The sequence below is a fragment of the Pygocentrus nattereri genome, chromosome 12 (assembly GCF_015220715.1).
Source record: "Pygocentrus nattereri isolate fPygNat1 chromosome 12, fPygNat1.pri, whole genome shotgun sequence".
Lineage (NCBI taxonomy): Eukaryota > Metazoa > Chordata > Actinopteri > Characiformes > Serrasalmidae > Pygocentrus > Pygocentrus nattereri.
Genome location: NC_051222.1, coordinates 7,354,065 through 7,381,914, shown reverse-complemented (window position 1 = coordinate 7,381,914; position 27,850 = coordinate 7,354,065). Strand labels below are relative to the sequence as shown.

The window sequence follows — 27,850 nt, the reverse complement described above, 5'->3', positions numbered from 1 at the left end:
ATGTTCAAACAGATAAACTTTATTGTTTTTTCCAAATATTCACTCATTTTGAATTTGTTGCCTGCAACGCATTCCAAAGAAGTTGGGACAGGGGCAACAAAAGACTGGGAAAGTTGAGGACCCCTGATTGTCACCACCTGTTTTCCACCTGTCCCTTGTTATTGTTGTGTTTTATAAGCCCCCTGTTTGCCCTTTGTGTTGGATGTATTGATCTCTTTACTGGTGTTTGTACTGTTTTCATTATTGTTCTGGTTTTGTCTGTCACGTCTGCCCCCTGATCAATCTGTGTTGGATCTATGACCCTGGACCATCTATCGCTTATCTCCGCATATGCGTCCGCCTCCTTGCTCCCTGTTACATAGATCATGTACAACCCCAATTCCAATGAAGTTGGGACGTTGTGTAAAACATAAATAAAAATGGAATATGATGATTTGCAAATCCTTTTCAACCTATATTCAATTGAATACAATACAAAGACAAGATATTTAATGTTCAAACAGATAAACTTTATAGTTTTTTGCAAATATTCACTCATTTTGAATTTGATACCTGCAAAGAATTTGGGACAGGGGCAACAAAAGACTGGGAAAGTTGAGGAATGCTCAAAAAACACCTGTTTGGAACATTTCACAAGTGAACAGGTTAATTGGAAACAGGTGTGTCATGAAAGGGAGCATCCCTGAAAGGCTCAGTTGTTCACGAGCATGGATGGGGTGAGGTTCAACACTTTTGAACAACTGTGTGAGCAAATAGTCCAACAGTTTAAGTCTCAACGTGCAATTGCAAGGAATTTAGAGATTTCATCATCTACAGTCCATAATGCCATCAAAAGATTCAGAGAATCTGAAGAAATCTCTGCAAGTAAGCGGCAAGGCAGAAAACCAACACTGAATGCCCGTGACCTTCGATCCCTCAGGTGGCACTGCATTAAAAACCTACATCATTCTGTAATGGATATTCCCACATGGGCTCAGGAACACTTCAGAAAACCACTGTCAGTGAACACAGTTCTTCGCTCCATCTACAAGTGCAAGTTAAAACTCTGCTATGCAAAGCGAATGCCATATATCAACAAGACCCAGAAATGCTGCCGGCTTCTCTGGGCCCGAGCTCATCTGAGATGGACTGACGCAAATTTCAAATTGCTTTTGGAAATCGTGTCCTCCGGGCCAAAGAGGAAAAGGACTGTCTGGATTGCTATCAGCACAAAGTTCAAAAGCCAGCATCTCTGATGGTATGGAGGGTGTGTTAGTGCCCATGGCATGGGTAACTTGTACATCTGTGAAGGCACCATTAATGCTGAAAGGTACATACAGGTTTTGGAGCAACATATGCTGCCATCCAAGCAGCGTCTTTTTCAGGGACGTCCTGCTTATTTCAGCAAGACAATGCCAAGCCACATTCTGCACGTGTTACAACAGCGTGGCTTCGTAGTAAAAGAGTGCGGGTACTAGACTGGCCTGCCTGCAGTCCAGACCTGTCTCCCATTGAAAATGTGTGGCGCATTATGAAGCGCAAAATACGACAACGTAGACCCCGGACTGCTGAACAACTGAAGTTGTACATCAAGCAAGAATAGGAAAGAATTCCACCTACAAGCTTCACATTAGTGTCCTCAGTTCCCAGACGCTTATTGAGTGTTGTTAAAAGGAAAGGTGATGTAACACAGTGGTAAACACGCCCCTGCCCCAACTTCTTTGGAACGTGTTGCAGGCATCAAATTCAAAATGAATGAATATTTGCAAAAAACAAAGTTTATCTGTTTGAACATTAAATATCTTGTCTTTGTAGTGTATTCAATTGAAAATAGGTTGAAAAGGATTTGCAAATCATCGTATTCTCTTTTTTATTTATGTTTTACACAATATCCCAACTTCATTGGAATTGGGGTTGTAAGTGTTGTTATCACTATGGTATTTAAAATCAAATGAAGTGCAGGCCAAAAAAATGTATTCTTAATCTTACTTTCTAATTTATTACATACACCTACTTTGTAGCTATATTTATCGACCCGTTTATAAGCTAATCCTACCATATGCTTTGATAGGGAGGTCCTGTTGATATACAATTACTGACTATAGCCAAACTGTGCTAGACATTATTTGTCAGCCACTTTCTGTGCTTTTTTGCTTTTATTTAGATATAAACATTCAGGATTTCCCCAAAGACAGAGCAGGCTCTTCTATCTGACACAAATAAACTGAGGAGTCATTAGTCCAAACAGCAAATCCTGCATAGATGGGTTCTGTGAATCTGGAATGGAGTGTGTGTAAGTGGGTCAGTGTGCTTGTGTCAGACGAAATCTTGTAGAAGGACAAAGTGCCAGCTAACCAATCCAGATACACTCCCACTCTGTTGGAGCTGGAGGAAGGGACAGGTATGGCAATACTCTTCTTATTGTGCCAGACAGAATATCCCATATGAGAGCAAAACAGCCTCAACGACTTTTCATTGAATCCAAATCGACAATCATCAGTGTTTCCTTTTCTACTGATTCCTTTATAAGTGACTGCTATAGCAGTCCATTTACTCCACTCAACCTCCCAGTAACAGCGTCCTGTCAGACTCTCTCTACACAGAACCTGCTTACAGTAATCAAATCTCTCTGGATGATCTGGATATGACTGGTGCTCTCTCACCACCACAACCTTTCTGTTCTCCTCAGAAAGAGAAAGACCTGCATGTGCTGTGTTTGGATCTAGTGTGAGCTTAATGGCATCTGCACAGAAAAGAACAGATTAGAGTTAATACAACGCACAAAAAGAAGAGATTAATTGAGAAAACTGAAATGGAGAAAAAAATGGCAAAATTAACTTACATTTTCTTAGTCCCAGTTTGATCCACATCTTCCCTGAATGTTCCAGCCTATAGAAGACAACACACAACAAGCTTGAGACTGTGGGTGAAATACCATTATCTGATCATGCCCCTTAGCCATACCTGATTTACAATAGTTTTGTGGGAGACATGGTGACAGGCAAGCCAGAGCTGTTTGAAAAAAAAAGGAAAGCCCACTTTGTGTATCTGAGGACACTCCTGGGCAAAACATAAGTGCTGGCATTTATACACCTGTAATACCTTTCAGAGGGCAGGAGATTATAAGGCATTGTCAGGAGTGTGTCAGATATCTGAGGATGGTGGTTGCATGTGTGTAGAAAGTGGATACTGAAGATTTCCTTGAGATATAGCAGCTGAGTGCTGATGGTTCTCTGTGCACTGTTTAAGACTCATGGCAAGACTTGTTTCTTGCAGCACAGTTGGTAAACATGCAGTATATCTCAATATTGCAGCAGTAGATGGTGTTGAGCAGGTGACGGGTGCACCACAAACTTGTACTGAAGGCTTTGCTGTGATCAGACATCCTTTTTCTGCTGTTTAAATGTGTGTAGTGCAGTGGAGAAAGTCTTCTGCAGATATGCTGGGAGGCATTACATAGTAATCGGAGTGAATGAATGAAAATCAGTGAGGCATGTGAAATCAGAGTGCACTGGCAATATGGTGACTGTTCTAAAGCACTTAGGGACAATGACCTATGACTTGGACATTTTGAAGATGCTAAACACCTCTGTCAGCTGAGCAGCACAGTCCTTTAGCACGTGTACAGGAAATTTGTCAGAGCCTGCTGCCTTCCTGTGCTTCACTGTGCAGAACATCAATTTCATATTTCATATTCATTTTTATTTTTGCATGAGATGTGGTTATGTTGTTATTGGCTAAGCATTTCTTTTTTTTTCTTTGTTGCATATATTAAAGAGAGCAAAAAAAGCTGTATCACTATGGGAGAAGGAGTGTACATTTGTTGCTGATGAAGCTGAAAATATACTGGATGCCTTGCTCCACATGGTAGGTCATTTTTAATGAAGTGGTCCTTAACCTGCTGCTTATGTTCTGACTTTGTGCCACGTGATACCTTTTTTCTGGGTGGGCCCTATAGGCTACATAGGCTGGGGAAAAAGGAATTTGTTAAGAGTCATATAGTCTACCTTGTCTCTATGGCCTATTCTTACAAATATACCCCACTGTGTACATTTAAAACTGCCCTGAAGTAAAATGATCCCTTCAGTTGATCTAATCCTGTGAGGTCTGAGGCTGGTGTTGGGCAGAACAGGCAACCAGGGTTTGCCTGGTTGAAATCTCCAGTAATGGTAAATACTCTATCTGGATGTGTGCTTTGTGCTGTGCTATTGATGGGACTAATGTCCTTGCTACTCTTCACCAAAACATTATGTATTTTTTTATGCACAATTAACTACTATGAAAGTTTTGTTATGTTATTTTGCAGTTAAATCCCCTGTTGATATTCGTGTTTAAGCTTACTATTAAATGATGGTGATTTGACAACACAGCTGCATTTGTACAAAAAAGTCAACAAAATGCAAAAAAAATTGACATGTAATGTACCATAAAATTGTGTATATATGTGTAAACTGATTATTTTTCATCATTTTATGATTGAAAAGTCAATGGTTCTGCATACACGGATGCATACGTAGACTCACAATCATGATTCTCTGTCAGGGTCTCAACAACAGCATGTGATAGTTTAATAGCAGTCTATTTAAAATGTTCTTGTAGCATGGCATGCTCTACCCCAGGCTCAAGGAGGAAGCTGGGGGCAGGATACACTGTTGCAGCAGCCATTTAAGTTTTATTTACACACCAAATAAACAAAAACAAAACTGAACAACCAGAGATACACTGGCCACTTTTCAGTGGCTTATGCTGCACTTTTCAGTTTAGCTTTTCAACTCTTTATTCACTCTCTCGTTGCTGCTCATCCCTCTCTCTCCCTCTCTGCTCCCTCTCTGTTTTTTTAAGAGGCTGATAGCATGAGCCGAGAAGGAATGAGAGCTCGTCACGCAGCTCGTTCCACTACAGCTAGTCCGCCTGGATCAATGTGAGGTGCCTCTCGTGGTCTGTATCATCTTGTTCCTCCTCCTGCCATCACTCATGTCTCTCAGCAGAGCTTGTGCTTTGCACTCCATCCTCACTTATGCAATTTTTCTCCTCCTGCCATCCTCACGGGGCTTTGTCCTTACTTGGAGTTCGAGCCCATGCCACATACCACCACCATCCATCAGGCTGGGAACCTGGTCTGAGCTGACATACCCCCCAGGAAAGACTCAGTGTAGGGTGGAAGGGTGGGAGAACAAAGACCTAGCTTGGCCAGGTGCTCTATCATCGGGCCAGCTGAGGCTGTGCTGGCTGCAGACGCAGCCAGGGTCCTACTGATGTCTTCACCACCAGGTGGGGCCACGGCAATGTCTTTACTAGGAGTGAGGGGAGGGGAAAGGAGGCGAATGCTGATCACTCTCGGAGTCGGGATGGGAAGGGAAACAAGGCGAACTCCAATCGCTCTTGGTGCCGGAATGGGAGGGGAAACGAAGCGAGCTCAGTGTGCTCCAGCAAGTCGGTCAGCACAGTTTTTAGGACAGGAGAGGGGCCCAGTGGGCCCAGTGCTTTCCTTGTCTTCTTCAGTCTCTGGAAGAGCCAGCTCACCTTGACTACACAGATCTTAAATCCTTCCATAGTTTGAGAGGTCTTGAAGGCCTGGCCACACTGATTCAGGGTTGTTGGCTGAAAACTGTTTTTTTTTCAGCTTTTCAGAGTAGCTTCTTTGTCAGTGAATTGCTGGTCTGTTTGTATAGAGCCCTATCTCCACTTCTGTAGGCATCTGCCTTGGCCTGACAAAGCTGTTTTATCTTGGATGTCAATCATGGCTTGTTCATTACTGTATGCAGGGAAGGTCTTGGTTGGCACACACATTTCTTCACAAAAACTGATAAGAGCATCAGTGATTTTGTCCAAGTTGTCAGTTGCAGACTCAAAAAGAAGTGCCATTTTAATGGTGTCAGCCACATTCATGGTTGGGAAGGTTAGGTTAAATATATATTCGGGTGCAGATTATAGATTACCTGTTAAATTCTGTAACCTAAGGATTCCTTTACTAAGACAATTGAATCTTTGGATTTCTTGTGTTTTTAAGGTCAGATAATTGAATAAATAGAAGAGTAAAATAATTTTGAACAGATTACTTAACAATAAGAAAACAGAAAAGTTTTATTAAATAAAACCTAAAAATTATTGGTTAATTTCTTAATGAATTTATTGTCTGTACTCTGAAATTGAGGCCATTCAAATAATCTTTTGTGCAAAGTCGTATACTCACTTATAGGGCTTTATTTGGTGAGTACATTATTCACTTAAAAAAATTCCTGTTTGCTAAAGACAGCATGCTCTTTAGTGGGTGTGTTGGCAGTTCGTTTATCTTGCCTTTACATGTATATGAACTCCCATTCTTAATCCATAGGGTTTAATATGATGTTGGCCCACCCTTTGCAGCTATAACAGCTTAAACTCTTCTGGGAAACTTTTCCACACAGTCTAGGAATGTGTTTATGGGAATATGTGAACATTCTTCCAGAAGCACATTTTTGAGGTCACACACTGATGTTGGATGAAAAGGCCTGGCTCGCAGTCTTCTCTTATTCATCCCAAATGTGCTCTGTCAGGTTGAGGTCAGGAGGTGCAGGTCAGTCAAGTTCTTCCACACCAAACTTGCTCATCCATGTCTTTATAGACCTTGCTTTGTGCACTGGTGCGCAGTCATTTTATGTGGCCTACCACTTCCTGGCTGTGTTGCTGTCATTGCCAATCACTTCTACTTTGTTATAATACCACTGACTATTAACTGGAATATTTAGTAGCGAGGAAATGTCATGACTGGACTTGTTGCACAGGTGGCATCCTATCACGATACCATGCTGGAATTCACTGAGCTCCTGAGAGTGACCCATTTTTTCACAAATGTTTGTATAAGCAGTCTGCATGCCTTGGTGCTTGGTTTTATACACCTGTGGCCATGGAAGTGATTTGGAACACCTAAATTCAATTATTTGGAAATATAGTGTATATTTAGCATGAAATATTGAATATTTTTATTTATGTATAAATGCTGTTCAGTGACCCCATTTAACATTTTAGATTAAAACATTTACATTGACACTGCTAATACAAACAGACATGCACACATACATTCTTTTTTATACACATACCCATGCAGCTCTACTTACCTAAGTGTCTCAAGTTTGCAGTGTGGATCCTCAAGTTTAGAAGAAAGAAGCTTCACTCCTGAGTCTCCTGGGTGATTGTAGGTCAGATCCAGCTCTTTTAGGTGTGAAGGGTTTGAACTCAGAGCTGAAGCCAGAGAAGCACAGCCTTCCTCTGTGACCAAACAACCAGATAAACTGCAAAAGGAAGCAATCGGGAGGCAAAATGTGATGGAGCAGCTTGGATAAAAACATTTACATATCACATGAAAACAAGGAAGCAAGAACAGTTGAACAAATAGGCTTTTAGAACAAAAAATGATTATATAAAACTCACCGGAGTGTCTCCAGTTTACAGTGTGTACTCTTAAGTCCAGCAGAGAGCAGCTTCACCCCTGAATCCTGCAAGTCATTGTTACTAAGATCAAGTTCTTGCAGGGAGGAGTTTTCTGATTGTAGTGCTGATGAAAGAGCTCTACAAGAACCCATTGTAAGACTACAAACAGCTAATCTGAAAAAGATGAGATAAAATGTATTACATAGCGTTGTGCTATGAGTGGTATGATCAAAATTTGTAGAATGGCCTTCAGTCTAACCAATCATGTTGCTATTTTATTGGTAATGTATTCCTTTTTAACTAGTGTATATTGTACAAATCTTTTGCAGTAGCATGCAAATAGGCAAACAGGCTTTATCTTCTTTTTTGTAACATGGTAGGTCTCCCAGAGGTGGATTTGAACCTGAAACCCTTAGATTTGGGGACCAGTGTAAACCAAGTGAGTGACCAACTGAGGATATAGAGTAAGGACTCAAAAGCTGTTTATGAGCAAGAGTCAAAACAAAATAAAATAAAAAAAACTAACCCTATCATGATTCAGAGGACATTGAGACACTGTGAAAACTAAAGGCTAAGACAAGCCCCTAGCGAAATACAAACTGCCAACCTTTGTAATGAAGGTCTAGTGTAAGCTTGTCATGCCACCAGAGGAGGTGACTGAAGGCAACAGGTTAAGTGGAAAACAAAGGCTTGTCAGAGAAAAGCTGATGGGCTCAAGATTAAGAGAGCAAACAAAGAACACAAACCAAAGGAAAGGTGGGAAAAGGAAACAAAGAAAACAAACAAGTTTACTGCACTTCAAATGTAAAGTCACCTACTTCTTTCACATTGCATAGTATTTTACAGGGCAAGATGAAGACAATGTTAAGAATTATGACTATCTCCTAAAGCTGATGCCAATAGACTCAATTTCACTGAGATGACATTTGTCTAATTAAAGAAATACAGTGCAGTGTCTACATATAGTATAATTTCAGTGTGACTGAACAGTATTGTTGTTATTGCTGTAACTACTGCAACTCCCATTGCGTTTAGGGTTACAAGAACAACAGAATATTCTCCTACTACTACTGCTGCTCCAGTAGAGACATCAACTAATGCTGCTTTCATATAATTGCATTGAAAAACAAAACATCATTGCTCACCTCATAGCATGTATGTATATCTGTGGTATTACAGAGCCAACGGTGACACAAAATTAACACTGACAAACACAATTTGAGTCACTAAACTTTCAGTGGTAGTCAATTAAAGTGCATGCAAATAGGACACATCGAAATGCAAAATGTAAAAGTGGCCAAAAGAGATGCAAAAGAAAAATGCAAAACATGTAAAAACGGAACAAGAATCAATTAGTAGGTAGTTGACTTTGTGAGACTACAGATCTATACTTTGGCCCTCTGGCAGGAAGGATGAATATTCATTTCACCCTCACCATCATCAGAGTTTCCTATCATAGCTCTAACACTAAAAAGGCACACACCAAGCTCTACATGCCTGAGTATCTCCAGTTTGCAGTGTGGTTCCTTCAGTGTAGCAGAAAGCAGCTCCGTTCCTTTGTCTCCTGGGTCATTGTAGGCTATATCCAGTTCTTTCAAGTTTGAAGCACTCAGTGCTGTTGCCAGAGAAGAAAAGCCTTCCTCTGTGATTAAACAACCAGACAATCTACAGAAAAAGAAAAAGGAGAGGCATGGGGAAAGTCCAGCTGTTGGCATGCTGTAACTTGACTCTGCTGATCTGTTTCTTTAGCTCAAACCCAAGTTTTAAATGGTGAGTTCTATTGATGCCTGTCCATATGAAAAGTTATTTCTTGCCTATGCCACAGTGAAATACGCTGAGCCTGAACAATCAATTATAAGCACAAATTTCCACTGATGCCAGCAATATCAGTCAATCAGTAACATTGGCACTGGAAGATGTCTTTGGCAGACCACAGTGGACAGTGCAAACAGAAGAACTTTGGATAAAACCGACAAGAAACAAGCTAACAAAAGCATAAGCAGTGTGAAAATGTCTCAATATAAGATTTTGATCTCACTGGATGGTGATTAAAACAGTGGCCAACTTACTTGATCAAAAAAAACAAAATAAAACAAATGTGATTAAATGCAATTAACTGCAGCACTATTTCATAGGTATGTACCTTGTTAGGTCATTAGATCAGAGTATTTAGAAATTAAAACATGAATTGCACAAACATTCTTAAACACTTATACAAGTTAGGGTACCTATACATTAGGGGCTGTCTGAAAAGCAGCCCTGCAATGTATTTGAATTAGGACAATGCATCAATGATTTCCACCTGTTGTCTATTCCATTTGCACAACAGCAATGTGTTCAACAGTTCAACAGCATCAGTGTTGCTTCCTAAGTCGACAGTTTGAGTTATACTTGGAGTTATATTGTGTTGTTTAAGTGTTCCCTTCATTTTTTTGAGCAGTGTATATGAATTCTTTGCCTCTGTGTTGTCTGCTTGGCTCTATATATGCCTATAGCCAAAATTTCCTTTCAATGGCCCATATTTCCCCAGCGACCTAGATGAATAAGCAGTTTAGATGATGTGTGTGTCTGCGGTCCATATTTCTTTGTTTCTAGTCCAAATGCTTTATTTTCTGCTAGATTTTGACACGCCTTCCTGACAAACAAGATCTGCATGCATATACATCTACCACTCTGTCCTTGCATTGTCTAGTGTGTAGGAACCCTTATAGTGATGAGTGATAGCATACTCTTCACTAAATTTACTAAAACTTTTGAATGATGTTCAAAAGTGGTACTTAATCCTAGACCTGGAGGCCCACTGCCCTGCACTTTTTAGTGCTTGTCCTGTTTTAACACGCCCACTTTAACTCAATAATGGGCTGTTAATTAGCTGATTAGTTGGATTGCATGTGCTTGAGCAGGGAAAACATTAAAAAGTGCAGGGCAGTGGGCCTCCAGGACCAGGGTTGAGAAACATCTGTGACAGATTTTACATTCATTGAACTCTTTGTTAAATAAGTCATAAAATTATAAACCTTTGTAGACTGTTTTCTCTGTTCTGCTCAGAAATGGGTTAGAAATAAGGGATTTTAAGAAACCATTACATAAAGTTCATTTCAAAAGCTTGGTTAATATTGGACATAATTAATAAGACTTTAACAAAACTGATTCTCCTCTGATGTACCACACACATCTGTCACTATATGTTGGCGATGGTTTACCTGAGGTTTATCTAACGCTTGTTTTACCTGTTGAGGTTTAAGGTAAGATCATCTTAATTGAAGCATATCTGCAGTTATTTATTATTATATTTATGCCATTCCTATAGGCCTAGATACTTGGCAATGCTTCAAGGTATGCTTTGATAAAATGCTATATTGCATAATATATTGCACACATTGATATACCGTCTTTGAATAGAGAAAGCATTTATTATAATAACCTTGATTAGGCTTTTCAGAATGTGTTCAGAATGTAATTGTAGCAGACATGCATTTTATCTTAGCAAGTATTTTACTTTTCATTACCCACCCAAGAAGGCACAAAGTAGCAAGGCTGAAATGGTCAAGCTTAACAATTGAAAAATGATTTACAATGAGTGTTATGCAGAATGAATTACCTGCAATGTCTGAGTACAATATTGTAGTCAGCTAGATATGCAGCTTCTTTGGGGTATGGGACACAGGGCTCGTCCCAGCTGATTGCCAGTTGTGAAGAGCTGCACAAGCTAGATAGCTTTGATTTGGCAAAAATGGCATGGCCTTGGATATATCTTTGACTACTTGATTTTAGTTGATGTGTTTCAAGTCATTTGTAAAGGAAGTAAAAGATACAGTATTGTACAGTTAGGCCCAGTGACATTCCCAGACTTTACGTCACTTCCATTGCTGTGTTAGCTTAGGCCAGAAATAAAATTGGGTCATTGTACTCTGTACGTATAGATGAAGTGTAGAAAGACAATTTTAATGTTTTGATCAATGTATTTGAAATTTTTATTATTTTTTTATTTAAATGTATGAGGTACATTTAAGAATTTTTAAATAGAATTACAACTTGTTAATCAATATAATATATTCACTGACAAATTTAAAAAAAGGTTTTATGCAGCAAAATATTTTTTTTTTGCTTATAGTTTTACTGGCCATGACATAATTTGATAGTCCAACTGGGTTAGTAAAAGTTTAGTGGAGGTTCAGGTAGACAAACACTTGTTTTGACAGAGCAGTCAGATTAACGTACATGCAGCTGGGCGTTAAACCCCTGAAGCTACTGATTTAGCCAAACCTGTGGTAAATCGAGACTAAACCGCTGCTAAGATAAAGGAAGTCCAATTGCCACACAAAGTTATTTGCACTAACTGTTACTAATTACAATTTGCTATTGGTCAATTGCCCCTGCCAGGTTCCACCTCTTTTTTGTCACCTTGTTTTGTTTTGTAACTCCGCACCTACCTGTCCCTGCTTTGCCTAATTTCATTGTGATTCCCATCTCCCAATTCAGTGGTTTTCATTTATGTTCAGTCGTCCCTGTGTATATGTAGCCATTGTATTTGTGTATTTGTCATGTCTTTGTAAGGTCTCCTTTCTTATCCTAATGCTGTAATAGGAATTCACAGAAAGCTCACCTGAGTATCTCCAGTTTACAGGTCGAACTTTTCAGCCCTTCAGAGAGAAGCTCCACTCCTAAATCTTGAATCCCATTGTTGCTAAGGTCAAGCATCATGAGGTAAGAGTTTGTTGGTTCCAGAGTGGAGCAGAGCATTTCACAGGCATTCGAGGTAAGATTACAGCCAGCTAATCTACATAGGAAGAACAAAAGAGGCACACAGAAAAGAGTTCTGATAAATATTCAGTAATCTCACTGGATATTTTTTTTTCCAGAATTAGGGGTATTAATAGGAGACTTTTCCCATTTTTTGCAGGAGCAGAAAGCAATAGAAAGAAGGGACAAACTGGGAAGTATTTACATAAGATGCATTCATCCACAAAAGCATTACTGAAGTCAGAAAATTACTTTAGATTTCAGTTCTGGATCACAAACATCACTCTGACTCATCCCAAAGGTATTGCTTTACTCATAGAGGTATACCATTACTCCACAGAATGCAATTTCACTGCTCCTCACCTCAACGTGTAGAACTTTATATCCCTCTGTCACCTGTTGCCCATGTGCTACCATTACACAATGCAATGCTTTATACAATACAATGCTTTTTTACAGAGATTATACAAGCTCATTAGAAGGGGTGTTCAGATACCTTTTAGAGCACATAGTAGAGCCTGCGAACCAGAATGAACCAGTGTGGATGTGTGTAAAGCTGTATAGGCATGGCTAGTGAACATTAAGCAAAAGTAATTTAAGCTAATAGCTCAACACACAAAAAAAAATTATGTGTGGCAGCAGCAACACCTGGAGCCAAACTTGTTTCTTTAAATAACATTATTATGTCTTTTACTGTGTTTATTTTCATTCATCCGAATGATGATTTTTTTTTACAAACGTAATTATTGTGGCATTAAATAATGTGCATGGGTGACATAATGTGCGTAGACCTTTGCAGTCTTACATAAATCTCTTTTATTTGTAACAAAACTTTACACGAATGGAATAATTGGTAATACATCGTTTAGAATGTTTACAGAACACGGAATTATTTTATCAATAAAATACATGTAAAGAGAATAAAAGCTCCCTCCAAAAACACAGACAGAGCACCTTCTACTGTGGTGTCCAGGTGAACCACTGCAATCAGTAGAACTGGCGCATATGGTGAAGACTTATGACTCTCTCTCAAACCTCACCTGAGTTTCTCCAGATAACAGAGCGAACTCGGTGAAGTCTTCATTCCAGCAAGAAGTTGCTTCACTCCTGAATCCTTCAGGTTGTTGTTACTAAGGTCTAATTCTTTCAGGTGGCAGTTTGCTAAGTGGAAAGCTGATGCAAGAGTTTCACAGGATTGTTCACTAATTTTACACATTGAAAGTCTGGAAAATAAACATAATTAAAACAGATATTACAATAAAATAGCATACACACATACATATATAATATAATGTAAAAATAATATGTATTATTTTAATATCTATTTTAGAAAAGAAATAGATACAGATATTTGTTCCTGCTTTCATCAACAGACCCATTAATCATTAACTGAGAAATTGTGAGGTTCAGTGTACAAAATACATTGCAGTCTCTGTCAAAGTAACCATGACAGGCTGTGTCTACAACCATACCAATGCATATTTTTGCACTGTTAAAGAGGTTTAGGCAACCCTACTATAATCCTCTCTGTGTTATTGTGGACAGATTGTTCTTCTTCAGTCAATGTCATCACGTCTGCCACTGACATTTTCTTCTGTTTTTCATTTCATACTGCACTAATACACAAGCAGCAAAGACACTGAATGAGGAATGTATAAGCCCCTGCCACCCCTACAATAACAATTAGCAGCATTTCAACTCTCTTTCAGTTAGATCTTTTCCTCTTGCCATCTTGATCCAAAAGGAGCCACTAAGCATTTCTATGTATTAGTAAGTGTAACATAAGCAATTAACATTATTATCATTTATATTTGTACATGGTGAGTAGTTTGAATTGTTGTTTAAATGAGTCCTAAAGTCTGAAAATCAGCGTGTAACCTTAAGAACGGTCACCACTGAAGCATGTTTTCTGCAGTTAAGGCAACTTTGTAATTTAATACAATTATTCTGATTTAATGTGTGTAAAACTGTTCAAAGCTGTGTTTGCTAGTTTTTTGAGTTTTCCTCAAAATTAGCTAGAATTCTCACTAGCAAAACAGTCACCACCAAAACTGTGGTGATGTTTTGGTGATGTTTCAGTGTCATTGTTATTGTATCGATAGTTACAAAATAGAATATTCAACCATTTCTTTTCTGAGTCAATTTAAAGCAATGTTAAAGATAAAGTCTGAAGATGGGTTGTAACCAAGGAACTGCATGAAAGTAATTATTGGTAAACCTGTTTATCATTACAGTCTTACAACATTATGTAAATTAAACACACTGACCTCAATACCTCCAGTTTACAGTCTGAACTCATCAGTCCAGCAGAGAGCAGCTCCACTCCTAAATCGTATAGGGGATTGTTACTCAGGTCCAGTTCTCTCAGCAGTGAATCGGAACTGAAAACTGATGCCAGGATTTCACAGCTGTGTTTACTGAGGTTACAGTTGTCCAACCTTAATATTAACAAATAAACATTGCATTAAAATATTGCCAAAGGTGCTCATGCAATTTAATTTTGTCATGTCAACATGATCATTTTATGAAATACATAAAACCTTGTTAAAATATCTCACATTCTCAATAAAAAAACAAGAAAGTGTTTTATTTATTTGTATTTAAGAACAACTGTAGTGCTGTCAGCATAGGTACCAACAGAGTTAAACATTAGGTTAAAAAAGCAGAATTTACATCCCAATCTAATGCTAATTTGGAGCAAGGGCATAGGCCTTAAGCAGAAGTTATGGGTGAATATTATTAATAATAATTGTATTTTTTGCTATAATTCACTGACATGACAGGGAAATAACCTGTGAGTGAATCATGTGCATGAAAAAAAAGTATTTCTCATTCCCATAGTGACAATGCTTGTAAAATTGCCTACGGATAAATGCAATTTTATTCTTTTCAGACTGTTCTGTGCTGGTTTACTAATATGGATTTTCTTAAGCTTTGTTCTAGGATTCCCTTATTTAGCTTTGAGGGGCCAACAACTCAGTGCCCCATGTAGTTGGCACCTCTATATGTGTATGACTCTGTATATCAGTAACTTACAGACTGCATACGCTGATACAATTTACATTGTTGCTGGGGACTTCAATTGTGCCTTTTTGGAGTCGATACTGCCCAAGTTCTACTAGCACATTTATTTTGGTGCTCAAGAAGTAAGTGCATTGGACCTGCACCACATCTCTGTTATTGGTTATTACAACCAATCCTGCATGTTTAAAATGCCCACTGTTAAAAGCATTTTCACTAAAGCACTTGTTTTCAGATCGTTCAATGTGTTTTCACAGAAGTAGTTCAAGTGTGCTAAACCAGTTCTGAAATGGGCAAGAACCTGGTCTTAAACATTTCTCTCTTGTTCAGTATGTTTACCATGACTGTGTTGCTAATCATAGCTCAAATCACATCATCAGGTTTACTGATCATACTACAGTGGTGGGACTTATCAGCAACATTAAGGAGTAAACATACAGGGACGGTGGTGGAGCAGCTTGGAGAGTGGTGTGGAGAAATCTTAATAAATTATAATAAATCTCCACTGCACATCAATGGGTCAACTCTGGAGAGAATCAAAAGCTCCAAGTTCTTTGGAGTGCACATCACTGACACCCTCAACCAGGTTTCAACACCACCCACCTACCCAAGAAAGCCCAGCAGTAACCTCACTTCCTGCAGAAAATGAAGAGGGCAAATTTTATACAGTGGGGGGGAATAGAGAGCAATAGAGATGTGGGAACTGCACAGTCTCAGATCCCAATAGCAACAGCTTCTTCCCTTACCTGAAGTGTTTTTGACTTGAAAAACTCACCTGAGTATCTGCAGTTTACAGTGGGAATTCTTCAGTCCACCAGAGAACAACTCCAGTCCTGAATCCTGCAGATCATTGTTACTGAGGTCCAGCTCTATCAGCAAGTTATTGGCGGATTTCAGAATGGAGCAGAGACTTGCACAGGAATTCAGGGTCAGATTACAGCCAGCCAATCTGCGAAGGCAGATCATTTGGGCTTTATTGTCATGGTCATAGCACAAGCAGAAAAAAGACCATTAAAAAGGTGGTTCTTGCATGTGTGGTTGTGGCATGTGGTTGTATTTTTGACATTTTCCTGACCAGCAGTGCAGTCTCTAATCTGGCACCGAACAGTGGAATTGTAAATCAGGGTAGAGTTAGAACAAATACATCATCAAAGGGCATGGTTGGGTGTCCTTCAGCAACAGCCAATCAGATTAATTTCTTTCATTCCCTTTAAGAGCTGTGTGTGGTGGCACAGTACTGTTATATTTTCTTCATTACTGCACTGACAGAATATTTAAATTTAATGAATACAGAATTGGTAAGTCTGCTATTTTAAAGTCTCAAACTTGCTGCGTTTAGAATTATATTAATATATTTTATAATATTTTAATATTAGAATATCTCCATGAACCAAAACAGCTACAATAACCCAACATAACAATAATAATATTTATTAGCAACAATATTGATACTACTACTACTACTAATAATAATAATAATTATAATAAAGCCACAACAATAATATTAACAATAATAATTATTATTTTTATTATTATTCTTAGTAGTAGTAGTATCATTAAAATGCTTGAAAAAGCGCTCTATTGTTATCTCTCATACTACTTATTATTCTTCTTCCACACTATTCTGCGATTAATACAGCCCAAACTGCTTAACATACAGACTCCACTCAAACTGCGTTTCGAAGGTCTCGGCACTGTGACTTGTGCTATGTATTTTTGGAGTTGATCTGATTGGTAGTTTTTAATAAAATTAAGTTTAAAAATTAAAAACCTCCCATAAGAATGAATGACGGAATGTTCTGACATCGATGATGTCACAGCAGGCCACTCAGTCTCACAGACACAGCTGATCATGCAGGGAAACTGCTTTAACATCCTTAAACTTTCACCTAGAAACTCCATTTCAGTTTTAAATGGTAGAGAAACTTGTCCTTTCTGAAACCTTCAAATATCTCATTATTTTATCACTTTAGAGTTATGAGCATTTGTTTGGCACTAGGCACAGAAAACTGCCCCATTCACTCCCATGCAAATTTCTCAAAATCAGAATTTGCTTATTTCAAGATTTTCTCTGTGTTTAACTCAGTCATAACTCAGACATTTTCTTGTCAGTACACACAACATTACACCAAAATAATCCTCAAGGGGTCTTATCTCACACCCTCTATCCGGTTAAGCGATAAACATTTCCCAAGTTATGACTGTTTGTTCAGAGGGTGCAAATCGGACTCAAACAAGGCTTCTCCACTAAGAGCTGCATAATAACCCCCTCAAACACATACATCTCTCCCTCTCACACACACCACACAAACACACACAAACAGACACATACCTAAGGAGGTGTTGTTCACCTACACAGAAACACACACAGACACACACACTTACAGCTCTTTTCAAGCACTTTTGCAGTTCCTTCAGGAAATGCACATTTAGTTATTATTATTATTATTATTATTATTACTGAGACTATACAAGCTAAATATATACCAAATCATCATTCGTAGAATACTTTCTAGTGGGGGTGGTTATCCCAAACCTAATGCCTACGTTTTATCTTTTGAATTTTTTTTGTTTTTAATATTCTAAAAATCATGTCTCCATAAGAGAGGTTCTAGAAAGATTTAGGTTTATTGTGAGTTTTTAAAAAATCCAAAAATTCTGCCCCATGTTTCTGCCCATAGGCAGAGGCTGTTCTAAAACAGCCTTGCGTTTTAGAACAGGAACTGATTCTGAAAATCAATGTGTGACCTTAAGAACTGTCACTACCAAAACATATAATTTTTACAATTAAGTAAACTTTTTTTGTTAGCTGACTTTTGAGTTATGCTAAAATTGTCACCACCAGTTACTAATGAAAGTAACTAATGGTAATGGTAATGTTTTGGTAAAGCCTAGAACTAAAACTGGAGCATTCAATTATTTGTTTTACTAAGATAAACATAATTAAGATATGTGGTCATTCAAAACAAAAGTATTTTAGTTGAGGTCAGTTAAAAGTCCACAAAAACTGCCAAATAATTTTCTTTATATGTAATCAAGCAGTGCTTTTTTCATGCCTAAACAACCTGCATGCTGGATTTTTAATACTGGGTCAAGCAATGTGTTTTGTAAAGATATAGCAAAATAGAATTTAGATTGCTTCTTATTATACTTATTTACCTCGTCTCTTTAGATGTTGAGGTGCTCAAATAAGAATTTGCTCGCTGAGAACAATAAATCACAGTTTTCCAAACTTAATATTAAAATATGAATACAAAATGTATTACATAATTATTTGGCCTCAAGTCAATATAAAAATGACATTTATGTTAATCAGTTTTTGCTATTTCCTCATGGCCGTAGTTACTTACTCAGTGTAACATGTTAAGTTATGTAATTACATGAATGCATGTATAAACAAATATTTAGCTAGTAGTTAGCAGTTACTATATATGTATTGTTTATTTAGAAACACACATACTAATTCCTTATTTAATTGTCTCTTGTTGTCCAAAGAAATGTGGTAATTATGAAGTAATGAGTAATAAATCTTCATGTAACATTACAGATAACATCATTCTCAGCAACAATAGTAGCATGTAATTGAGTAAAACTGACCTCAATACCTCCAGCTTGCAGGGCGAACTTCTCAGCCCAGTACAAAGCAGCTCCACTCCTGAATCCTGCAAGTCATTTTGACTCAGATCCAACTCTCTTAGTGCTGAGTCTGAACTGAAAACTGATGCCAGAGTTTCATTGCTGTGTTTGCTGAGGTTACAATGGTCCAGCCTTAATAAGTAAAGATATAATTGCTATACTGTTCATGTGATTCATTTTAAAAACAAAACATAATACAGTCATCTCAAAGATGTTATTAAGATGGTATTAAAATTGAATAATTAAATTATATTTTATTCCCGCTGACTTACTCTAAATGCGCTTTCTGACTTGTGTATATGATTGCAAATCTCATTTGAGCTTTTTAAAATCTAGCACAATTAGTTTTGTTATTATTGCTTAGATTGTTGTAAATGACTCTTGTTCACAATATTTATCCTTATTTAACTATTTTAAACCATATAATGTTTTTATAAACATTATATGGTTTATGCACAGCTAGGTCTATACATATTTGGGCCTTGACAGTTATTTTAGCTGCCCAGTGCAACATAATAGAGTTGAAATTTAACCATGTATGTAAACTCCAAGTGCAGACGTTCAGTTTTAATTTGAGGGTATTTACATCAGGTGAACAGTGTAGGAATTACATTTTCATATATCTTCTCAATATGCTTCATGTCACTGGCCATGAACACTGTCTTCACGGTGTTGAAGACTTTGGCTGAATCTAAGCAAACAATATAGCCATATACACTTTAGAATTCATCCTGCTGTTTTTTTAGCAATCACATTATCAATTAATACAAAGGAACCCGTTCCATTAGTAATACATGCCCATGTCATAACACTACCTCCAGATGAAGTAGTGTTCCTTCTCCATGCTCTTCTCTTCCCATCATTCAGGTACAAGCTAACTTTGGTCTCATGTGACTGTTGTGAAGTGTTTTTCTTCAGCATGAAAAGAGTTATTCCGCCATCCACCCCAGTTGTTTTCCATCATCTTCTAGGCCTTTGTGTGTCTCAGCTGTCCTTTTAAGAATGTACCAAATAGTTGGATAGGCACACTTAATGTTTTGCTACCTTTCTGATAGGTGTGTACCATTTTTCAGCCTAAAGATGCCTTTCTACATTGAAGGCAGTGAAGCTCTGTGAACTTTATATTGAACAGCAACACATTCCAAATGCAAACTTGAAATCAATTCTAGACCTTTTATCTACTTACCAGTAAATGAAATAAAGAGGGAATCAGACACACCTGGCCTTGGAACAGCTGTGCAGCCAACTAGACAATTATTTTTGGGGGTCATGTATGAAAATAGTTGTAAATGCTACACCATTCACCTGATTTTGTAAGTAAATACCCTCAAAATTTAAAGTAAGTACCCTCAAAATTGAAGTAAATACCTTAAAAAAAAAGCTGAAAGTCCGTGTTATGAGTTTATATTAGTTATTTAATTTTTACTCCAGTATGCTCCGCTGGACAACTAAAATAACGAGAACTTTGTCAATCTAATATATGATAATTAATAATATTATTGGACCTAATTGTATAAAACTGATTTAACTGCTTACTTATATTTTGCAAATCATGCAAACACAAAATTCCTACCAGATGTTTAAAGCATTCACTAATTAGTAAATTATTAATAAAAATGTGACGTACAGAGCTCGTCTTGTGTTTTTCACAACTGGCAGTAGTTGTTTCAGCCCTTCATCTGATGGACTGTATTTCTTTAGCTCAAACTTCTCTTGAGCCTCCTCTGACATCAGCAACACAAACACCAGAGCTGACCACTGTGTAGAGGATAGTGTCTGCATTTTGAGAACTCCTGAGTTCATATACTTCTGAATCTCACTTGTCAGAGAACTGTCTTTCAGTTCGTTTAGGCAGTGGAAGAGATTGATGCTCTTTTCATAGGATTTTGTTTTCCTGATTTTTCTCTTAATGTAGTCTACGATGTCCTTCAGACTCTCTTCTTTGATTTTCAAGTCAAGCTGTAGACTCTTGAGGAGTCTTTGATTGGACTCCAGTGAGAGGCCAAAAAGGAAACGAAGGAAAAGATCCAGGTGTCCATTTTTACTCTTCATGGCCTTATTCACTGCTGTCTTGAGGAGATCACACAGGCTGTGTTTTAAATTCCATGTTATTTTCTCCAGTGTGGTCTGAAGTAGAGGGTTGAATTCACTGAATGTGAGGAACACAAATATGGCTGCAAAAAACTCCTGGAAACTCAAATGAACAAAGCTGAACATCTTTTCATCAGTCTTAAAGACTTGTGTACACACTCCAGAGTACACCAGAGCTTCATCGACATCAATGCCACATTCTTTCAGATCATTCTCATAGAATAGGAGTTCTCCTTTCTGTAACTGAAGAAAGGCTAACCTTCCAAGCTTCAGTATGTTCAGTGCCCCTGTTTGTTTGTCTCTTGTAAACGTTTGATAATCTCTTGGAATCTCTTTTTGCTGTGCTTCATATTTCTCAGACTTTTGCATTGTTTGAAACAGCAGAAACCGTGTGTACATTTCCGTCAGAGTAGTGGGAGCATTTTTCATGTCTTTGCCTTCCGCCAACATCTTCTGAAGCACAGTGACTGAGATCCGACAGAAGACAGGTATGTGACACAAAATGTGAAGACTCCGTGCTGTCTTAATGTGAGAGATTATTTTGCTGGCTTGATGCTCATCTCTGATTCTCTTCCTGATGTACTCCTCCTTCTGTGGGTCATTGAATCCACGTATTTCTGTTACATGATCAAAGTACTTGCGTGGGATCTGACTGGCTGCTGCAGGTCGTGAAGTTATCCAGATCATAGCAGAGGGAAGAAGTTCCCCTTTGATGAGGCTTGTTATTAGTTTATCAAGAGTTGTTTTCTGTGTAACATTAGATACTTTCTTTTGGTTAAAATTCAGTGAAATTCTACTTTCATCAAGTCCATCTAATATTAAAACCATCCTACATCTACCGTTTAATATTTCTGTTACGTTCCCACCACAGAGTTCATCATGGAAGTAAAGCAGAAGGTCCCAGAGACTGCATTGTTCGTCTTTGATTAGGTTCAGCTCCCGAAAAGGAAGGAACAGTATGAAATCTACATCTTGGTTGCAGGTGTCCTCAGCCCAGTCAAGAATAAACTTTTGGACACAGGCCGTTTTTCCCACTCCAGCTATTCCCATTGTCAGTACTTTCATCCCAAAAACATTTTGGTCACACGGCACTTTGAAAATATCACAGAATTTGATTGGGGTTTCTTCTGTTTTGGGATAAAACGCTTCTACTTGTCTCACTTCATGCTCAGTGCTCACCCCTCCTGTGCAGCCTTCAGTCACATAAAGGTCTGTGTAAATGTACTCCAAAGGCATAAAATCTCCTTCAAATGAAGTCCCCTCATACAACTTTGCCAATTTTGCTTTATATTTTGTTTTTGTTATTCTTCTGATATGACACTGTTCTGCATCTGTGAGAAAATATGAAAAAAATTAGGTTTTAGGCAAATGTTTTAAAATCTTGAAAGTGAATGGACAAAAAGCACAACATCACTTTTTTTTATACATACCCAGCAAATTGCCAACTCCATTATCATTACTGTTATACTCATACCAGTAAAGAGAATATTGTTTTAAAAACTGTAGATGAGATAGTAACAAGTACACATTCCATACTGATTGCATCTTGTTTTTTGATTATGTAATTTGTATTTTGCTTCAGTATAAAAGAGACAGGATTTGCTGAGGTTCAATTTTGGAGTCGGTATAATTTTGGGGAAATTGTTTAGAAGTAATTATGTTCTTTATACAAATCTCAATTCCAAAAATGTTGAGACAATATGTAAAAGAAAGCAGCGACTTGTAAATCCTCTTTGATGTGTATTAATACAAAAAAAGTTCAGACTCCTTAGTGACTCCATTGTTTTTTGTAAATATATGTTAATTCTTAAAAGTTGGGAGAGGACAACTTAACACCAGGAACATTGCGAAATGTTCAAAAAGCACCATATACAGATGATGCGGTTCCAACAGTTTAAGAGCAATGTTCTTCAATGAGTGATTGCAAAGATTTGAGCTATTTCCACCCTTTATACTGCATATTAAAACATTCAGGAAATCTGCAGAAATCTCTGTGTGTAATGCCTAAGGCTGAAAACCACTGCATTAAAAACTGGCATGCTTTTGTGATCGATGTCACCATATGAACTCCACAACATCTTCACAAACTGTTTTCAATTAGCACCAGTCATTGCTGCATCTACAAATGTAAGTTAAAATTGTGCTATGCACAGCAAACAACATATGTCGATGTCAAAATCAAGAAATGCCACAGACTTTTCTGGGTCTGAATTCATCTGAAATGGATTTAGGCACAGTGAAAATGTCTATTATGGTCTGATGAGTCAGCTTTTTAAATTATTTGTGGAAGTAATAAATGTGTTTTCTGGGCCAAAGGAAAAGCAGCCTTGGGTATCTTGCACATATACACATAAGATATACACATTTCTAAATGAACATTTTATTTATTGATTTTTTTTAAAAGATTGATGACAATTTTAAAGTTATACTGTTCAGAGTACATTACAGTACATTCTAGGAAAAATACAGGCTACCGTAGTATTGATGAGCTTAATAAATTTAAGAAAACAGTTTTTTTTTTGTTTTTTTGTTTGAAAGTTTTCAGTGGGCAAGAAATTACTCAAAAAAGCTCTCATTTATGCTTCCATTTCACTGGGGTACTAAATAATATGCAGGCCCAAAAAATGATTAATGAGCCTACACTGAGTTTCCAGTTCATTAGATACACTTACTTTGTAGATACACTCAATTTATCAGCTAGTCCTACCATGCTTTTTGTAGTATAGTGTTACTCAATATTGCCAAATTGTACTATGTTGTCAAATCGGCCGCCTGCCATTCTCCTCCCCACCACAGGAGGTCACCGTATCCCGAATACTAGGCATTTCTTGATCCTTTGATCTCTGTAGTCTGCCATCTTGTGTATATATACCCTGCAGGTACTCTTTGTGAAGTCTTGTTTGGTTTTTCCACAATTCTGAGCGTTTATGTTTATGATTTGGTTTTCTGGTGTTTTGACCTGCCTCTTGGTTTGTTTTTGACTACTCTTTTGGATTTGTCTGCTTTCTGTGGCCTGCTTTTTTGGATTTCTGACTCCCTGCTTGTTATTACCTACCTTGCATCCGGAATTAAACTTGCACTTGACTCCTGCCCCTCGTGTGAAGCAGTTTGTGACATATGTGCTATTGGTCAGCCTTTTTACACCCCTCAACACAATGCCAAGGCTATATATTTGAGGTCGGCCAAAGACATTGAAGTTTGCCTACAAAAACTGTTCTGTGTATGTGCATTCCCAGCAATGGACCAACACCTGGTCCTTGATGGACCCTGCCTATTATTCAGTGCAATACAGAGATAAAGAACAAGCAGGTAAGGAAATCAAGTGAATGTGATGTTCATGCTGATGTATTAATAAAGGTGATAGTGATTATGATAATTTATTTACCTGCAATGAGAGCACTATTTGAATGTTTAGTCTGAGGTGCAGTGGAAGAAGCTGCTGGACTCTTACAGGTTGCCTCTTCGCATATGTCGCCACCTGAGAGACAATGGGATATCAGCATATAAGCAAGAAAATTCTGGGAGTAAAAGAATTTCATTGTATTCATTTTATTTTTATATATATATATATATATATATATATATATATATATATATATATATATATATATATATAATCTTTGTTGTTTGTTTTATTAATATCACATTGTGCATATGATACAAATCTCATGCCGCAATAAGGTGAAATTATTCAAATGTTATGTGCTGTTATGTGCTGTGTTATGTGTAAATGGCTGTTATGTGCTTTTTATTTGCTTTGTCTTATTTTTAACTGAACAAGGTAGAAACTGGCATTTACAACTGGTTTATGTGGGGTATGAGTGGGTTATGTCGAGTTAAACACTGTTTTCTTAGTTAAACATTTTAACCAAGGCAATGCAGCAGCTTATAAATAGTATGTTCATATAGACTGTGAAGTTCTGTGATCATAGTATTGTAAGAAATTGTATTGGTTTATGTCACGTCACTCTCTAAATTGACCTCAAGTCTTAAGGTCAGGAAACAGCATGCCACTGAAAATGCTTAGTGGCTAGTGAACTACTTTGTGCTGTGGATATTTGTTCTGCTAGAAGGTCCACAAGCGACCAAGTCTAAACCTGACATTTTCTCACAGCCTTTCATCTTTATTAAGATGTCCAATCATTCTTGAGGGTACTGTACATGATAAACATTATAGGGATTATGTACTTTCTCTGAGATTGATCTGAAGTTCCTCAGCCAGTTGGTTCTGGTTTATGTTCTTCAAAATGTCCAATGTGATTGCCACAGCTCCACTGAGCCCATAGCTTGCAGCCATCTTATCCACAGTGTCCAGTCTGTCTGCATTCTCCAGAAGTGCCTTTGGGATGCTCTTAAAACCTTCCACACCACTGGTCAGTTTCCACTGAAATAGCTTAAGGTCCTTTCCCCCCAAGTTCTGCAGAGTGTCCAGCAATGCTTGTGAAATGTTTGCCATTTCTTGTCACTGTAATTGAAAAAGGATGACAGATTCAAGTTTAGCAGAGGGTGTTTTTTAAAGAAACATATATAAAAAAACCCTTCTCTGTAGGCAATAGAGGAGGTTTCTGATTTGGCAACAAATAAAAGTCAAAATCAGCGGTCACCGTGTACAGCATCTACATTTCAGCCTATTTATTGTGTAAAGGAATTACTTCAAAAATGCATTGAATGCATCTTCATGGCAAAAAGCAATGTACTCCTTTTTTCACCATCTTAAATAGCAGCTTCAAATATACATTTATTTAACAAATTTCTCTTGTGCAGCTGTCCAAAGTCATTATATGTGGGTACTTGTGGGTTGCTTTACTTTTTGTGTCATATGTTGTTCCATGGGATTTAGAATTCTGGAAACTGGGAAGACAAAGTCAATAGATGTAGTATTTCTTTGCTGATCTTCTTCACATGATAGTTCTTTCAGGATTTTGAGGAAGCAGATTGATACACTTTCTTTAGACTTTTGACCATTTAGTTTGTGTGTGTATGTGAGTTTCAGGCTTGCAATAATATTATGTATAACATTTTTATAATATGTACTTTTGCAATTAAGCTGCTCTAACCAAGTGTTAAAGAGCTCTTTAGAACTCTGGCTAGGCCAGAGTTAATGATTATTGGTAAGACTACATGAGGGCCATGCTGTTCTAACTCAGTAAAACACATCAGTTGACTACCCCGGTTTAGACCCTTACATTGTATTTGGTGGGATGGGAACATGGGATGGAGAGTTGCTCCATTGAAAGCAAATCATCTCACCTCTTAAAGGTACAAATCCCACCCCACAGCGAGGTGGAAGATAACGATGTGGCATAAATTGTAAATTGGCATCTGGCGCGGCCAATAAGATTTAAGAGAGGGCCGTGCTGGCCACTCCTTCTTCAGGCAATACCTAGGGTAATTGAATAATTTTGCCATTCCTCTTCACCAAACCTCTTCTTTGTTTGATTGTTTATATTCTTACATTTTATTGAATATCTAGCTTGTGGAACGGCATTGTGTAATGCTGCACATGCACAAGAAGATGCTCGTGGATCTTAAAAACAAAAGTCTGTTTAATGAGAGAGGTGTCAGATAGAAAGACAGTCTCAGGGCAAATCCAAAATCAAATTCCAAAAACCAAGCAAGAGTCAAAAACCGGAGAAGACAAAACATATAGGCAACCAGAGCAAAAGGGCAAAGACCAAAGAGCAAAACAGTTCATAACACAAGTCGAGACAGCAGTAGAAGAACGCTCAATAGTCCAGTGAAGGGCAATACCTCGCAATGAGGAGAACAAACCTACAACTATTTAAAGTCTGAGTAAAAAAAAACAGGCACAGGTGAATCGTAGTCCTGGAGCGTGTTAGCCAAGGGAGGGGAACCCGGAAGTATGACACATTGGTAAACACCCTAGCCTAGATGTGTTTACAGCTCACATATGTGCAGAGCAGTATTTTTCATATTTTTATGTCTTTGACTGTTGTAATGTGTTGGCTCCCTGTCCATTTCAAATTCTTTTGTATAATGTAATATATATATATATATATATATATATATATATATATATATATGTATTGAATCCCACTTGTACTAATTTGATCATAATTCTACTATCTGGTGTTGACTAATTGTGGAACGGATCCCTTTTTTAAGTCTTGGTTCCCTTTTCTGGATGTCTGGAAAGCTGCTTTATGACAATGTTGTAAACAAAGAGCTAGTCATTACAGATAAACTTTCATTTAGGTAAATTTATTTGTCTACTTGACATGGTATAATTCAATTAAACTGTTATGATTTCTGTGTTTAGTGTGTTTTTTGCATTTCAGAACAGAAACAAAAATCAACAAGAGAACATGCATGTTCTCCTTTTCTGGCTTCCTTCTACTAAGCACAAAGCAGGCATTAAGCCGTTACACAATCATATGAATTTAAATGAGTTTAAGTGTGCAATTGCTTGGAACATTCACAGACATACTCAGAGATCAGTTCACTATTACCTATGGCCTATTTTGATGTAAAGCACTACTATTTTATATATATTATATATTTTATATTTTTTCCCGACCATAATATTCAGACATATCTGCTTTTAGTGTTCATGTCAAGATACATCAAGCTGTTAATTTAGCAAATGAAAAAAGACAAACTTGCAGAAGTTATCGTACTGTTAGGGGTAAGCCCCTAATGTCACAACATTTTAGAAGAGCTGCATTGTACCCAAAACAATTTGCTGTTCCTATTTTAAAATCAGATTTACAGCACAGTTAGACTGGTTTGAGCAGCATCATTGTCATTTTAGCAGTGATAGACGTCTCTAGTTTTTGTGTTGGACACACACACAAACACACACTCACAATTTTTTTTTTTACAAGCAGCATGCCAACATAACATCACTGCAATGTGTAAACTTACCATGCCAAATATCTGTGATCCGTTGTACTCCACAGTCAAGTTATGTGTTTTAAAGTCGTTTGTTTGCAAATACATTACCACACAC

At 37.6% G+C, this 27,850-nt stretch overlaps 1 protein-coding gene across 1 annotated transcript; it reads right to left on the bottom strand.

Moving 5' to 3' along the window:
* Positions 1–1,845: 1,845 nt before the first annotated feature.
* On the bottom strand, positions 1,846–27,850 carry LOC108437109 (NACHT, LRR and PYD domains-containing protein 12-like). The gene is made up of 14 exons (XM_017713977.2): positions 27,766–27,850; positions 25,069–25,345; positions 24,266–24,358; positions 20,417–22,211; positions 18,751–18,921; positions 15,929–16,102; positions 14,400–14,570; positions 13,173–13,355; positions 11,996–12,169; positions 8,887–9,054; positions 7,390–7,563; positions 7,077–7,250; positions 2,822–2,868; positions 1,846–2,722 (listed from the first exon to the last, which is right to left on the bottom strand). The coding sequence occupies exons 2-14, from the start codon at positions 25,334–25,336 to the stop codon at positions 2,154–2,156; spliced, it is 4,161 nt and encodes a 1,386-aa protein (XP_017569466.1). The 5' UTR covers positions 25,337–25,345; positions 27,766–27,850; the 3' UTR covers positions 1,846–2,153.

Bases quoted from the DNA above. Each gene is read 5' to 3' on its own strand.
- LOC108437109 (XM_017713977.2), bottom strand. From the start codon at position 25,336: ATGGCAAACATTTCACAAGCATTGCTGGACACTCTGCAGAACTTGGGG. The intron at 14,571-15,928 runs GTGAGTTTTTCA...GTTAATATTAAG, and splicing joins TGTAAACTGCAGATACTCAG to GTTGGACAACTGTAACCTCA. The intron at 7,564-8,886 runs GCATGTAGAGCT...CATCTTTTTCAG, and splicing joins TGCAAACTGGAGATACTCAG to ATTAGCTGTTTGTAGTCTTA.